This window comes from Coccinella septempunctata, chromosome 1 (assembly GCF_907165205.1).
Source record: "Coccinella septempunctata chromosome 1, icCocSept1.1, whole genome shotgun sequence".
In the NCBI taxonomy this organism is placed as follows: domain Eukaryota; kingdom Metazoa; phylum Arthropoda; class Insecta; order Coleoptera; family Coccinellidae; genus Coccinella; species Coccinella septempunctata.
In genome coordinates, this window is record NC_058189.1 from 44,980,453 (window position 1) to 44,996,230 (window position 15,778).

General features: G+C 36.9%; 1 protein-coding gene across 1 annotated transcript; it reads right to left on the reverse strand.

Moving 5' to 3' along the window:
- Positions 1-1,321: 1,321 nt before the first annotated feature.
- Positions 1,322-15,248, reverse strand: LOC123313833 (luciferin 4-monooxygenase-like). The gene is made up of 6 exons (XM_044898884.1): positions 14,504-15,248; positions 12,308-12,432; positions 7,881-8,404; positions 5,768-5,927; positions 4,507-4,800; positions 1,322-1,851 (listed from the first exon to the last, which is right to left on the reverse strand). The coding sequence occupies exons 1-6, from the start codon at positions 15,165-15,167 to the stop codon at positions 1,327-1,329; spliced, it is 2,292 nt and encodes a 763-aa protein (XP_044754819.1). The 5' UTR covers positions 15,168-15,248; the 3' UTR covers positions 1,322-1,326.
- Between the last annotated feature and the right edge of the window lie 530 nt (positions 15,249-15,778).

Here is a 15,778-nt window from a genome sequence, read left to right on the forward strand (position 1 = left end):
TAACTTACTCCAGGTAAAAGGTCAAAGAAATCTCTTTTTCGCAATTATATCGGTATGACTCTCCAATTATGTAAACATCTAGTATCAAAGTAGTAGATGAAAATTTGCGGTCAACTATTTTTGAGATACAGGGCGGAGATTGCGCCGTCCTTAGCAATCCACACTGTAATGCAAGGTCAACCGCGAATCTCTGAGATTCACACCTTTTATTAAACTGATAAATCATTAAAATATCATCGACAATGGAAATTTTTTAATATTTATTAGTTAATAAATTTAATTCAACAATTTTTGCACATAAATTATATATTTATTGGATGATAATTTGTGTAATTAAAAACTCTGGAAGACAAATTGAAAATTTCGATTCCATAATAATTTATTGAAAGTTCATCTTAATTTTAAGTCAAACGTGTAAATATATATTTTATTCAATGGTTATGCAGCAGCTGCATAATTTACATCGAATCAAGACGAAAATCATAGAAAACCAAATTAGTATTATTGAATTGATATATAATATACCTACATATACGTAATGAATGGATAATATGGTGCCTGCGGGTAGAGGACTTTATGGCGGTTCAGAAAAATATTTTATGTTTAGTAAAAGTCCCTTGGTTTTCGAGATATTGGAGATTTTCGAAAATTCAAGAAAATCACACTCTTCGCCACTCGTTTTGCAGGCAAGACTCCAAATGAAGGAATTTTGTCAAACTGTTTTTTGGATAGTATTCCTGGATAGATGCGCTATCGAATGTGAATTATTATTTTTGGGGGGCATGAATGGTTTTCCATAAAAACAAAGATCTAACTCAAATTTTTCGTTTTCATATTTCTTTTCCTAAGTTCAACCCAGCGTGGTGTAAAAAATAATATGGTTTCCTGAGTGCCAAAGCAAAAGAAAACATGCCTGTTTCACTGAGATTCTGAAATGGTATAACTCACTCTATTTCCAGCATTGAATACAAAATAAATTTCTATTACAATGAGTCAAACAGATAACTGGATAGATCATCTATCCAGGAATACTATCCAAAAAACAGTTTGAAAAAATTCCTTCATTTGGAGTCTTGCCTGCAAAACGAGTGGCGAAGGATGTGATTTTCTTGAATTTTCGAAAATCTCCAATATCTCGAAAACCAAGGGACTTTTACCAAACATAAAATATATTTTTCTGAACAGCCCCAAGGTCCTCTACCCGCAGGTACCATATTATCCATTCATTACGCCACAACTAGTATAATATCCTTCAGGTGATGTTCATCTTCACTGCTAATGATAATGAAGCCGTTCGATATACATACAACAAATACACTGACAATTTTAATTTATGTAATTATTATATGTTTCGAGATTCATTTCATATAAAGCTGTCCTATTTATTCTACCATTTCCAAGGTATGGAAAAGAACCAACTATTTTCACTCCTCCTTTGAGCCGCTCCTCTTCAGGTACTTTAGCATTTATCCATTCCTCCAAGTCCTTCGTATAAATATCCTCATTTTCTTTGACAGTTACCACAGCGGCTGCATGTTGACCATCCTGTTCGTTAGCAACCGGAAAAACAAGAGCCGCCGTGACCATCGGATGACTCAACAAAATATCCTCTAATTTCGAAGGCATTATTATCGTTTTCTTGTATTTGATCAGATCTCGGATTCTATCGACGAATTGAAAACATTTGTAGGTATCATACGTCACCACATCGCCAGTGCTTATCCAGCCGTCTTCGCTTGGAAATTCTTCTTTGTTCTTGATCAAATAAGCATTTCGCACAAGTTTCGATTTGATGAAGAGTTCCCCAGGCGTTAGATGATGGACCATTTTCCTAGATTTCACACCGAGAACCTGTGAATAATTATCTGGTAAACTGAAAGAAATGCAATTTTTTCGTTCGATATTTTTCCACAGGATCCTAAGAAAACTTGGATAATATCATTGAGGGGTTTAATACTTAGTGATAATATGCAACTTATGGATCACAATGTGTAATACAAAATCGACTGCAAATCTGATAAAAAAATCAATAAAAAAGAACTTAAAATGTTATCAAGATTGCATTTGTAAGAAAATTGTGTATTTTTTTGCCCAGGAGTTCATACAAGGTGTGCCAGTTATTTCTGGCCAAATTTCACGTGTGTAACGGCGTTTCTTCGGTTGTCTCGAGTGCCATCTATTATTTAAAGGGGAGAATAGCAAACCTACCCTGGTAGCTTCCAAGACAAGGTTCCGTGCTATCTGGGGTGTTAGCGACTACTAGAGAAAGTCAAAATCAGAGTTCACAAATTTTATTCGTTGACTCGCAATAAGGAACACAACAGGCATTATTATAAAATCGGTCAAGTGAAAATTACAGTGCAATAGGCGGAATAGAAACTGTCTACTTTACACAACTTAGGAAGTTTTTCTCGAAATTACATACAATTAGCAATGCGAAGGTGGTGAATTCACGGAGTGAGCTGATCGAAATGAAAAGGGGATCCGATCTCAAACGCTCCCCGGGTGTTACGGAATCGTTCGCCAGCCAAAATCAAGGTTCACCTTTGATTGCTTTCTGTACCTCCCGGGCTTCCACACCAGCAAAGATTCGTACTAACAGTAGAGGTAAACACAAGCAAATTAGTGAAAGAAAGGAAAGGCAGTTCACCACTGAGTGAGTTCGGCTCCCCACGGGTTTTCACATCAGCAGAGAATCGTACTAACAGTGATAATAGAACACGAATTGTTTCAAAGAATGGGAAAAGATGGAGGCTACCGTTTTTAGATAGTAATAGTACGGTGGGCTATTTGACCTCTGGACTCTTGACGGCTCGTCTAGAAGATCGGTTTCAACAATTGCCCTTGCACTGGTGGACATCTTCGCACTTTGAAGCATGGTTTCAGTAGTGCGTCGGATGCATGCAGACACTGCTCATTGGTAGTTGATGAGCATGCACTACCGAAACCATACCTTAACTATGACGGTAACAAGAAAAAGGATGATATCAGAATTACGGCAATAAGTTAAACGGTAAGGAATCCCAGCTGCAAAATTAGGCTTGGACGTGCCTTGATAGAAATCCGCGGATATTTAGAAACAGGCTTCGCACGAAATGGAGCAAACAGAATAGTAGGAATTGCTAGTTCAAAATTTGAATGACTGTAAGATAGGACTGCAAAACAGAACACTCGAAAAAGTTTATCAAAAACACTAGAATGAAGTTACAGAATTTGTTTTTACAACATAGGATAGGTTTTATATTTAAAAAGGGAAGTTGCTACAATATCCCTGAAGTGGCGGACTGAAAAAAACTTCGACTAGGCCAATTCTACCTACAAAAATATTTCTAGAATGTTACATTTGTTTTTGGATATCACTGAAACTTTATGATATAGATACACCAATTCAAAGAGTCGAAAAATGAGTTTTCACTTATAACTTGAAAAAAAAAAAAAAAGATAGGGGGATGCGGTTTTGGCCATCATCAATCTCTTGAAAAGAGAAGTCGGAAACATGTGCCATCTGTTTACTCCTAGCTCTTGCGGTTACAGAGCTGCCATTGACTGCCATTGACTGTTATTATATTTTTGACGTTATAAAGTGAATTTGTTGAAAGATGCATTCATTCAATTATCGAACATACACATACACAATTCTGGTACGAGTATATGGCTAGTCACTAGTCCAAATAAAAAGCGGCGGTCTGTTTTCTTAGAAATCCAGAATATATTATTATCTTATATTATGAAACCGAGAAACAAATTCCGGAAATAAACTTGAATAATTATATTCATGGACATTGGCGCACCCAGGGGGGGGGCACGTGCCCCCCCCCCCAAGTCGAAAGCGTCGAAAAGCTAACTGATTTTGCTATGGTAAAACCGTAAAAAACTATTGTCATCAAGCTTGCAGCTAAGCGTGCCCCTCCCAGAACCTATGTTGCCCCCCTCATAATATCATTCTGGGTGCGCCACTGTTCATGGAAAGTATTGAGAGAGCTGTTCGTATTCGAAGTGGTATTTCCTCTATATTTTTATGGTGACAGCTTTTGAAACTTCAGTGAATAATTTTGACCAAATATTGTTTCACTTTTCAACTTACTATGAGGTTTTTCACATTGGCTTTTTTGCAACGAATACTATTCTAATCGAAATTATACGAAACCTTTCATGAAAATTCATTAAGTTACAAGATATTGAGTTATTGAGAAAAGTAAGGGATATTCGTAATTGCCATTTATTCTCATTTCTAGTTGGAAATCGAACAGATACTGAGATCCATGTCATTCAGTTAACTGAATACTTTTTTTTTATCTTAAAAAAAGACTCTTTTCTTCGGGATCACATGTGTATACAGAGCGTGTTTGAAAGTTTTTTCTTATGATTCTCATGTTTCGGGAGAGCAGAGCCTCTAGGAAGGGGCAGCTTTTCCTCTGCCCCCCATCGGGCGATGCTCGTGTCATCGTCTTGATAAAATAACCGCTATTGACAGTTGACGATTTGTGAGAATACCCTATCACTCACCTTATACCAAATTCCATCGATAGGTTTTCCGCAACTCTGATTCACGAAATAATTGAATATACTATCTTCCGGCTTCGAGAAATCGAAAATGGTGATGAAACCAGAAAGTTCTGTGTGTTCGTACGTTTGACATATTAACGTCTTCAATAGAAATTTTTTCAGAATTTCCAGTTCCAAAGGCCTGACTTTCTCTCCTGACGTGAATATATAAATCAAGGAAGATGTATCCTCCTCAGGTTCTGGTCGATTCGATAATTCCGCCAGGTGGTGCGGAAAAAGATGGACAGAATTAATCTGAAATGGTCAAATAGTTCAATGTTTCAGGAAATTAGCAGTTTTTGACCTATTATGGCTGCTCAATTTTTATATATTTTAATTTCATGAATGCAATTCATCCTCTGAGCATGTTGCTCAAAATAAAATGAAAAATATTCATAAATCAATTTGAATACGTATTTGACAAAATTTTCTTATCATCTGAGAGGATTCTGCATTTTCCGAAACTTTTAGGGTTTTCACTCCCAATCTCTGGAACAAAATCAATTAAAAAATTGAAATAATCGATTTGCTTCCACCTAAATGCTTGCACTAATTTGTCAGCAACAAATCAAGTAGTTTCGGAGTCTTCATCAGACTGCTTCATTTTCAAACTTGACTTGATATTTGTTAAATATCTTTTTAAAAAGGGATAATTATTTTATATTTGGTATATCTTGGGTATATCAAGGAAAGTCATAAAAAATTTAGGATTGCCATTCAGAAAATATATCGATGACACCATATCTGAAATTTGATGGATACTGTATTTTCTTACATCCAAAAGAGCACAATTTAAAATAATATTCAACCCGCCGCCGGAGCATATTTGAATTTAAATTCCTAATTAATGACTCGCACTTTATAACACCCTGTTTCATCGAATTTCTGTTATTGCATGAAATTGTTTGAAATTTTTTCAAATATTTCAGTTCGTGGTAGGTCCGATCATATTTCTCGTTTGAATATTAGGATTCATCCGTTACTTGATTCATCTGAAACGTACATCATGTTCTATCTCTACATGATACAATAATTCTATATACTAAGTAAGTTAGTACACACTAACCAATATTTGAATTTCTTATTTAATTTTGATGAAATTTATCTTCTTATGCTTGTGTGTACACTTGACGTGAGAATAAATTAAAAAGAAATCCTATTTTTGATGTGCACTTCAATTTGAAACACCCTGCCGTTGAAATCAGTTGTCTATCCAACCTACCTCATATTTTTGAACCAATTTCCACAAATCCTCTTCCTCAAATTGTCCAACGATGACTCTAGTTGCTCCGTCCAGAATAGAAGAAAATAAAACTAACAGTGATAAAATTTGAAAATTCTCCAAAAAACTCAATGTAACAGGTTGTGTGTGCTGAGTCGAACTGAAAATAAAGATTAGCGTGAAGTTGAAGAAACATCGGTTATAAGTGGTTTTAAGAAAGGTGGAGTCAAGAAAAGGTCTCCTCACTGAAGAACTTGACTCTAATAGATAAACATGGTTGCCACTATGTGCCGGAAAAGCATCAATTGGAAATTCCATACAGGGTGGTCTAACGAAAACTCAACACCTCGATTTTCCGAAATTAAAACGAAAATGTGGAAAATCGCTCTGATCCGTCAATTTCTGATTCGAAGGGGAACAACTTTTCCGCATTTTTCATTCCCGTAACTTCAACCCCATAAAGGGGGTGAGCACAACCCCCGACGAAGGTTTAACTCAAAAAGAAGTTGTTAATCGTCTTCAGAAAAGATTATAGAGTTGGGACCTAACCTAACTCTATAATCTTTGGTTTTCAGGTTTTGCAAAGTGTAGTTAGTAGAGATGGGGGGATAGACGAGCAAGAGCTACAACTGTCGCACAAGATCGGCTAATATGGTTAAATGTAGGACCAAATCTCTTCTTCATAGGATCCTGAATAAATAGCTCCTTTTTATAGCGTCCATGGCTTGGTGGTTGAAGCGTCGGCTCAGTATATCGCAACTGAGTTCGGGCTATAGAAGAAGGTGGCGTAAGGACACAGAACACAACTGGTTCTCCAATTTCGTACAAAAGCTACAACACTTCTGAGGGGTACTTCGGTTCCTACGGAGAATCAGGATAATATGATATGATATCAGGATAATGTGATAAGCTATCGTTAGGATAGTTTCTGGTCTAATAATTTTTCTGTAACTACAATTGACTAAAAAATGTAATAGATTCGACGCAGGCCTAACACCACCGAATCATAATAAGCTTACCTTTTCGCTAATAGTCATAGGAGCGTATCATTATTCGGCGGAAGAGCATCACCAAGAAATTCCATGAAGCTGATAAAGAATCATGAGTGGCAAGAAATAGACGCCCTCTGTTAGATAAATATCGCTCTAAGAAAATAAGTAAATTCGCAAAAAAGACATTTAAAAATCGTTTTGACGAGAGACAAGACCATAAGTTTGTTTATCAAAAAAAAAAAAAAACATTGAAAGAAAACAATTTCCAATGACCAACGATATTCTATGTCAAGGATTTCATCATAAGATGTATCTATGAAATACATATTTTCTATTTCAGAGTCACTCTCACTTAATCCCGAGATGTTCTTAACTTTTTTGAATCTTTATATAGTTTTTTATATTTCTATTATTCAATTTTCTGTTTTGGAAGCAAACTATTATGTGAGCTCAGTGCGGGAAACTTGGACCACTGATTATATCTCGCGACCATAGTATGGGTCAAGTTTCTCGCACTCCCTTTAACTCTATTCAACAACATTCAACAGCTCATCGTTTGTAAAACAATATTGATCAATGAACGCAATAAAACTAAATAACACCACGCATCTATTAAGCTTTTCAGACAGTGTAACAAAGAATAATTATTCAACTTCTTACTTCATAACAACAAAATGATGTTCAACCCTCTCACTCCTGAACTATTCTGATGGCGGCCAAAATGGAGCCGCCACTAGTTGTGCCTTGTTACGAGTATGTCGCAAGCTATTTACAATACCGATAGCGCGAAATTTGACTTGAAATATTCGAGGTGGTTCAAGTCTCCTGCCTGAGAAAGTCTTCCGGTCTCCCCCTACGTAAATTATCCAATTGAGCAGTGTAAATTGTCGAACGCAAGCAGTAATCGGTGATTTTTATTGTACAATTATGTAAGAACCGTCCGTAGAAGAAGAGCATATGCTGGTCTCATCTGACTTCCTCAAAACAAAACTTAGCTATTCAATAGTCATAATACCTCCATCAAATTTCTAGTAGGTATTCTATGAATTCCAAATCAACCGAATTAAATGAGAGCACTCCTTGGTAAAGAATCTTTCAAGAGTCGCGGACAAAGTACTCACATCATTCGGTAACTCTGCCTTAAGATTCCATAATGTGATAGACATACTGCCTTATATTCGGGAATTCCCCCACTGAAACAAATCAGACAAGTTGAATCCACATTATCGGTATTTTCCGCTTCGAAATCATTCATGTAAGTTCCGTCATCTACGAGATAAGATTCGAAACTGGTAAGGCCGACGTCGTCGCTGTCGCTGAACAGTACGATCTTGAAGTCGACTTTGGCGGCCTGCATACATTCCTGAAGGAACGTCAAGCAATTGTCGCTGATGAACATGATGGCCGGCGTGACATTCTCTAAGCAATTCACCATTTGCTTCTTCTCGGCTGTCCTGTCGAAGGCCACCACGCGATTTCCGTTCAAAAGTCCGGCTATGTATGGAATATAAGCGTTCCGATGTTTGTGGGTGCAAATTGCGATTATATCGTTTTTGGAAAATTCCCTCCTGAGTTTCATTGCCACTTGAACGCACTTCTTGGCGTATTCCGAATAGGGTTCCAGTTCCCCTGTGGAATCGTTTATCTGAAAAAAGAAACCTGATTAACTTGGTTGCGGTTAGTGAGAGAATTACCGAAATGTGCATCTCCAAAATATCCAGACCTGAGCAAAAGCTATGGTTTGTCAAAAATGTGAATAATGTGCAAGCTTACGAGAGATTTCTTCTCTCCTGCATCTCAGACTCGTAGGGTTGACATACAGTCCCTGACCACTCGAAAAATCACAGTTCTTTTCATATAGGAAGCGTGCAAGTTGATATGCAGGGTATGCGAATGTTAATATGCCGGTAGTGTAAGCCAAATTCATGCACTGATATCCATTATCTAGCCGCATATTTTGTGAAAATCATAGAAAAGGGATATTATTGTATTCATTTTCCTGCCAAAGATGGTTGTTTTTTCTTAGTGTGCAGTCATTTAGTTTTGAAGAATCTGTCTTTGAAACACAGAGAACAAGCTAGGGAAGAATCAAAAATAAAATTGAAGAGGCAAGCTGCTCTGCATCTGTGATAACGATATGAGCATATTTGTTGGCTGAGGAGTGTAGATGCTGTGGAACATTTTGAAACCCAATTTTGTCAGAAGCCTTGCTTTTAAAGTGTGAATTCGACAATTTACCTCTAACTAACAAAAACCTCAAAAATTGAAAAAAATACAATATTTCCATCAGAAACACGTGACAGTGCTAATATACACTGCGCAAAAAAAGTAACGCACATTCTGAAAATCTCAATTTTAATGAAACTTAACTCTACATTGACTTTATAACTTATTTTTATGTTCTCTCGGGAAGGTTTTGAACGAAACAGGACACATTAAATGGAAGAAAAATTCAGGATTTCACAGAATCTTATGTGAACTCAAAATGAGTGATCTTAAAATGTTCTGATCTAATCCTTCCCAGATTTCTCCGGGTTGGATTCCTAAGTCATTAAGAGTAGCTGGATGATTTTCTGAACTTCTCAGCATTCTATTGAGGTTGTCCCAAACCTGCTCAATCGGATTGAGATCTGAACTTCTTGCTGGCCATTCCATTCGAGAGACTTCAACCTCTTCAAGGTACTCCAGAACGATGCGCCCACGATGGGGTCTGGCATTATCGTCCATAAAAATGAAATTTTCACCAATGTATGGGGCAAATGGCACTACATGCTCTTCAAGAATGTTCCTTATATACTTATCAGCATTTATAGCTCCATTATCAACGACCACTAGGTCTGTGCGAGCAATTAAAGATATTCCACCCCATACCATAATCGATCCTCCCCTAAAACCAGTAGTATTTAGGAAATTGCACTGAGCATATCTTTCATGTGGACGTCTGTATACAAAGGAACGTCGATCACAGTGGTAGAGGCAGAATCTAGACTCATCTGTGAAGAGAACTCTTTCCCAATCGGCCTCTTCCCAATGGATATGCTCTCTCGCAAAAACCAAACGCGCCCTTCGATGGGCTGGGGTAAGAGCTGGGCCACTTGCCGCGACACGAGGCCTTAAATCATATTCTCTGAGGCGATTTCTTATTGTCTGAGTGCTAATTTGCACCTCATGAGTTTGCTCAAGCTGAATTTGAAGGAGGCGAGCGGTTGCAAACCGTTGTCTCAACGAAGAAACTCTCAAGTAACGTTCTTGAATGGCAGTTGTTACCCGTGGTCTACCCTGTCCTGGTCTTCGGACATTGATACCTGTCTCCCTGAATCGCTGTAAGATTCTGGACACACTTGTATGGGAAACTCCAAACCTTTCTTCAATTCTTGTGTATGTCCACCCTTCTTCTCGCAAAACTACCGTTTGGGTACATTCCTCTTGGGTCAAATTGCGTGTTTCGCGTTGCATAGCGATCGAGTGTAGAAAATCAAACGAAAGAAAAACTATTGATCACTAGAATTGATCGAGAACAACTGATTTTAGAATGGAACCATTCAACATTCAAAATCTGATAATATCATCTTTTTTATTCCTGCTGGGAAAAAACATCTGTATTGAAGAAAACCGTTGAAAGTGGATAACATATGCATGCATAATTCTGATAAAAATAATTATCATTGAGAACACCTTCAGTTGTAGAATAAATTTGAGATTTCCATAATGTGCGTTAATTTTTTTGCGCAGTGGAGTATTGATATTGCTTGTGTGTCTGATCAAGTGAACAGGGACTGTACAGGGTGAGTCTTTGATTCGTACAAATATTTTAACAGTAGATTTTTGAGGTCAAAAGTAACACTCCTTTTCATTGAAATTATTTCCAAATCGGCTGGGTTTGAAGAATGCAGGCTGTAGAAAAACCATAAAAAATGTTTTTTTTCTAATATAGTTTTCCATTTATTTGATGAATATTTTTCGAACAGAAGGTATCAACCACGTCTTCCAGTTTTCTCATTATGACCATTACGTACCATGAAAATACCAAAAATTCAAAGAACCCAACTCTTGAAACTGAGTTAGACGCCATCTAATGTTTTGTAAAATAAAAATATTCTTCATATTTTCCCATATTATAAAGCGTTTTCGAGTAATTTGATGTTCAAAAATCAAAAAGTATAAGTGAAATTTGAAAAATTGGGTACTTTAACTGAATACAACTCTGTTTCAAAGATCCATAGACGTGTAGTGTCACAGATTTAGCTAGTTATTCTGAAGGTAATTTTGGGGTGGCACAGCTCATTACGAAAACTTAAAATCTCTATATCTTTTTATCAGGGCCCAACCGGAAAAAATTGTAGAGAAAAAAGTGTTTTTTTTGACCTCAAGACTCCACTGTTGAAATATTTGTACGAATAAAAGACGTATATGCCCAAAACAGCTACAGCAGGACGAAGCCAAAGGAATGTTTAATGTTTTCATCAGTTTTCATCAGTTTTTCATCAGTTTTCATCAAGCTTCTCATTCAGCAGATGGTGGCGTTATTACTATTGATCACGTCTGAAGGCAAGGCGGAACTTGTTGCCAAGGCATTTGCCGTCAACCCTACACAAAACTCCTTTTCAAAAACCTTGGCGTAATTTTGGATCGAAATTCTCATCAATATGTTGTCAATAATGAAAGAGATTATCGAGAATGTGGACTTTTTTTGCTGCCAATCAAAAAACTATGCCGACGTTTCGAGGAATTATATCTTCTTTTTCAAGGCTGTAAAGAAATTAAGCTGTAGGTAAACAGCTACAAGGAAATATCACTCTTATTACCAATATTCTATTCTATACAACGCAGTCTATATCTTAAAACTTAAAGAACATCTATTTAAATTCTTAATTTTGTTCAAAACGTACATGCAAGTCTAAACTATAGAACTAACCTAACAAACTAATGGCGCGTAGTTAACCTGTTATTGTACGATGTTACTCAACACACTCAGAGTAATAACCAGGTCAACTTTAACTGGCTGCCTGGGTGAGTTAATGGTAGATCAGACTTCTTGCGGTTTCTCAGCCAGGCATCAAGCGATGGCAGTTTAGAAGTGGGAACAAAAGAGGAAGCTTGCTTTAATGCGAAGGCCATCGAAAAAGGCTACAATACCTTGGCTCCTGGTTCTTGAAACCAGAACAATTGATCAGAAAAGTGTATCAGTAAGGTACAGAAGGTAATGTACCAGAAAGGTAATGAAATTCAGTGAGACCATCCCGCCTGACTGGTAACAGCGTGAGGTCTCACATCATCTTTAGGTCAAGGTGTTTCGAAGTTTGCATTCCCTTATGGGCCGTTCTTTAATCTAATCATAGGTTACACACGAGAGCCATCTCCCAATTACAATAGATTGTTTTTAAGACAAAGTAAAATTTCTATGGATTCCTTTCTTTGGAAGTCTTGGTCTTAGTGTTAGGAACTTTGAACGAATCCAACCATAGTAAGAGTAAGTTATTCTTCATATTGGAACTGACGAACGTACCTACAATTCTATACCTAATTCAAAAGGTTCAAATTCATTCACCTGGGCAATATTATCTCCATATTTCCTCATGGCTCTGAGTAATTCGTAACCCAAGGAATTTTTTTCCATCTGGAAATCATCCTGTGTCTTGATGACGTATGGGTGGTTGTCATCCTGGGGCAACTCTGGAAAATGACTTGATGAACGAGCAGTAATGGAAAGTAGTGACAGTGATAATTGATTATTTTGGGCCCACTAAGTCCTCAAATTACTTTTGCCTGACAAAGCGCCGCGCGTCGTTTGTGTTCGTATATGAGTTTGCATGACAGTTGAATGATATTACTTCTCTCCTTCTCTGGAATATTTCAAGCCACTAAATATTAAAAGGCAAAAATAAATTTGGTGAGTTCAGCCAGAACTTCAACAATATTAGGACGGTTATTCACGAGGATGACGTAGTATATCGTTGAAATGATATGTAGGTAATATGATTGTATTCACATCAGGTCAATGATGGAAAAGTATATTCCTAGTACCCTAGGTATCTGGAAAAAGATGTTCAATGCTTCACGTACAGGGTGGGCAAAATTCGATATCCACTGAGGTGATCTCGAGAACTATGAGAGCTAGAAGAAAACGGATTACATATTTCCGAGCTCTTTTTTAGAGATACAAAGAATGGTGAGAATCGTAGCCTCTAACGATTCTTCGCTTTTGAGTTATTAGCAAAAAATGACGATTTCGAAAAGTTTTCATAACTTTTTGTTTTTGAAGTTACAGATCTGAAACTTCATGCTTTTACAGGCACTTTTTCACGTAGAATCCACTGACGAGCTCTTAGGCAAGAGTGCCTAAGAAGATTCAAGTTTTTATCAAGTGCGTTCGTCTTGTGATGTTTATTGCAGTACCCGTAGATTCGGCCCATTCGGGAGACTTGGGACAGTCCTGTAACTTGGGATAATTACCCCCCTTGCAGATTTCTTTGTTTCTTACATTTATGAGTGAAGGGACAAACTCCTGTTGAGTTGCCGTGACCAGAGCGTTTGAATTGACAGGAAAAATTAACGAATTCAGGAGAGTGAAAGCGCTATTTTTTATGGCCCTTATACTTTCTAGTGTTCTGTACATGTGTTTCACTTTGTGCGTGTGTAATTTTTTTCTGGACACGTGGGATATTGGGATATAACATATGTCATGTCATTCATTTATTTTGTTGTTTCATAGGGTGACTTGAGACGATGTCGAATAGATACAAGCGGTGCATTGGAAGCAGGAAATATGCCGATATTTCGCAGGATATTATTTTGTTATTTTCACAAAGAAATCAACAAAGAATGAAAGAAATCAAAGCTCCCTTGTATTGTTTAATTTTTCACATTTGAGTTGCAATATATTTACTTTCGCTGTAAAAGGGGTCTATAATTTAATTTCCTTACCGAATTTCAACTATATAATCATAAATTCTAATTTTTCAGAACTATAAAACGTCCCAAGTCACCTATTTCATTTGAGAGTTGAGAAATCAATAGATTTTAACTTGTGTTCCAAAGCCTCCCAAATCGATGGGTGACAAGTATATTTTAATTTTTTTTTCAATTTATATCCGAATTCTGAAGCATGGTATATATCGTAATCAATAATCTGACTGAGTCATTTAGCATCTTTGAACCTCTTTAAATTCTCACATGAAAATTGGTCATCGTTTTTGAAATATGACAAGTTGAATTTCAAAATCGTCCCAAGTCACCCAAATCTACGGATAGAATGAAGAATTTTTGGTCTCGATCATTGTGATATAATATTCGATGAAAACAACTTACTTTCTCGTGCTTCTGAGATCTTGCGTGGAAAAAAATACGAAAAAATTACATGATCACGAAGAAATTACTCCAAAGTTTTCAAACTCGGAAGGAAAACATCTTTATTGTCCAAAATATCTACGAGACTACGATACCACTGTGAAACTCTCTTACGGGACGAGACCCAAACAAGTCTCCTTCTCGACAACGAGAAGAGACGAGACTCTCGTAGGCAAGTCCGGGCCTTTTCTTTTCCTTTAATTCTTGAGTGTGATTCTTGCCTATTTCGTTGAGTTTCTTCGGCATTCTTCATTAAACCAAAAAATTCTACTTTCTTACTAGACGAATCTACTGGCGTCTAAGATTCGAATAAAAGCAATTAACCATATTCTTTTTCCACGTCATGTTTAACAAATACTCGTTATTCAGCTGAAAGAATTCCAATCAATGTACTCACTATCAGGATCAAATGTTCCGGGTATTGGTATCCAAGCCAGTGGGTTCTCTTCCTTTTTTTTATCCCCAACCATTTCTTCCGGAATCTCTCCGAGGCAGGTAATATTTTCTATTTCTTCTCCTGATATATCTGAACAAACTTTGATGGGACAGAAGTTCTCGTCGCAACGATCACGGAGATCGATACCTTCTGGTAAAATTTTACAGAGACATGCATCAACGGATAGTTTATAGCTCTGCTTATTACACTGACATCGTGGCACCGGTTTCTTTCGAGCCAATAATTTGGATTCTATCTCTGAAGAATATTTGAATTTTTTCTTTTTTATAACTTTTGGGGGCTTATGACACTCTATTCCAGGGGTTATTTCCGCGTCAAGGTCGTAATCATCTAACGTCTGCGATTCGGTACAATTGCACCTATTCGGAACTTCTTCTTCGATTTCCAAATCATCGAGCTCCTCCTTTATTTGTTTCAAGATTCCACAAGGATCGCACATTTTTTTATCCGGATCTAAATCCGGTGGTACTCCCAGTTTATTCTGCATTCCTTTCATGAGAGCGGTTGATGTTTGTGTGAAATTCATCAAGCTGTCTATCATTTCCTGCCATAATTCTGCTTCTTTTGCTTCAATATTCTCGCTACATTTGGCGCATTTCCTCATTTTGTAATTTCAACTGGAATTTTATCTTTATTTGTTGAATATTTTCATATGTATTCGTCAAGGTGACAGATACTTCAATGGGTTTGGCAGAGAATTTATATTTATAATAATTTCTTTATTTCATCTTTGTGTCCTTATTCTAGAATTTTGCGGTTTTCATGTAATATTTGAACTAATTTTATGGTGTATTATTATTTCAGATCTTTCTGGAGGTATTTGAATTCTAAATTACGAGAGCAATTTTTTCTTGGCGATAGCTAATTTTGAGCTCTCATTTCTCTAATCAGGTGCCAGCAATAAAAGACTGAACGACATTTGGCTGCAACTGCCTTTTCCAAAGCCAAATTCAATCTAACGGGTATGCCACAGAAGCAGCTACAGAAAAACTGTCCCTCCGGCATATTTGCAGGTTTATCACTTATTATCTTCAATCCCTTCTACACTGCACAAAAAAATTAACGCATATCATAGAAATATCAAATTTATTCTACAACTGAAGGTGTTCTCAATGATAATTACTTTTATCAGAATTATGCATGCATATGTTATCCACTTTCAACGGTTTTCTTCAATACGGATGTTTTTTCCCAGCAGGAATAAAAAAAGATGAT

Bases quoted from the DNA above. Each gene is read 5' to 3' on its own strand.
- LOC123313833 (XM_044898884.1), bottom strand. From the start codon at position 15,167: ATGAGGAAATGCGCCAAATGTAGCGAGAATATTGAAGCAAAAGAAGCA. The intron at 12,433-14,503 runs GTGAGTACATTG...GTCATTTTCCAG, and splicing joins CGGAACATTTGATCCTGATA to AGTTGCCCCAGGATGACAAC. The intron at 4,801-5,767 runs GTAGGTTGGATA...TGACCATTTCAG, and splicing joins AATTGGTTCAAAAATATGAG to ATTAATTCTGTCCATCTTTT.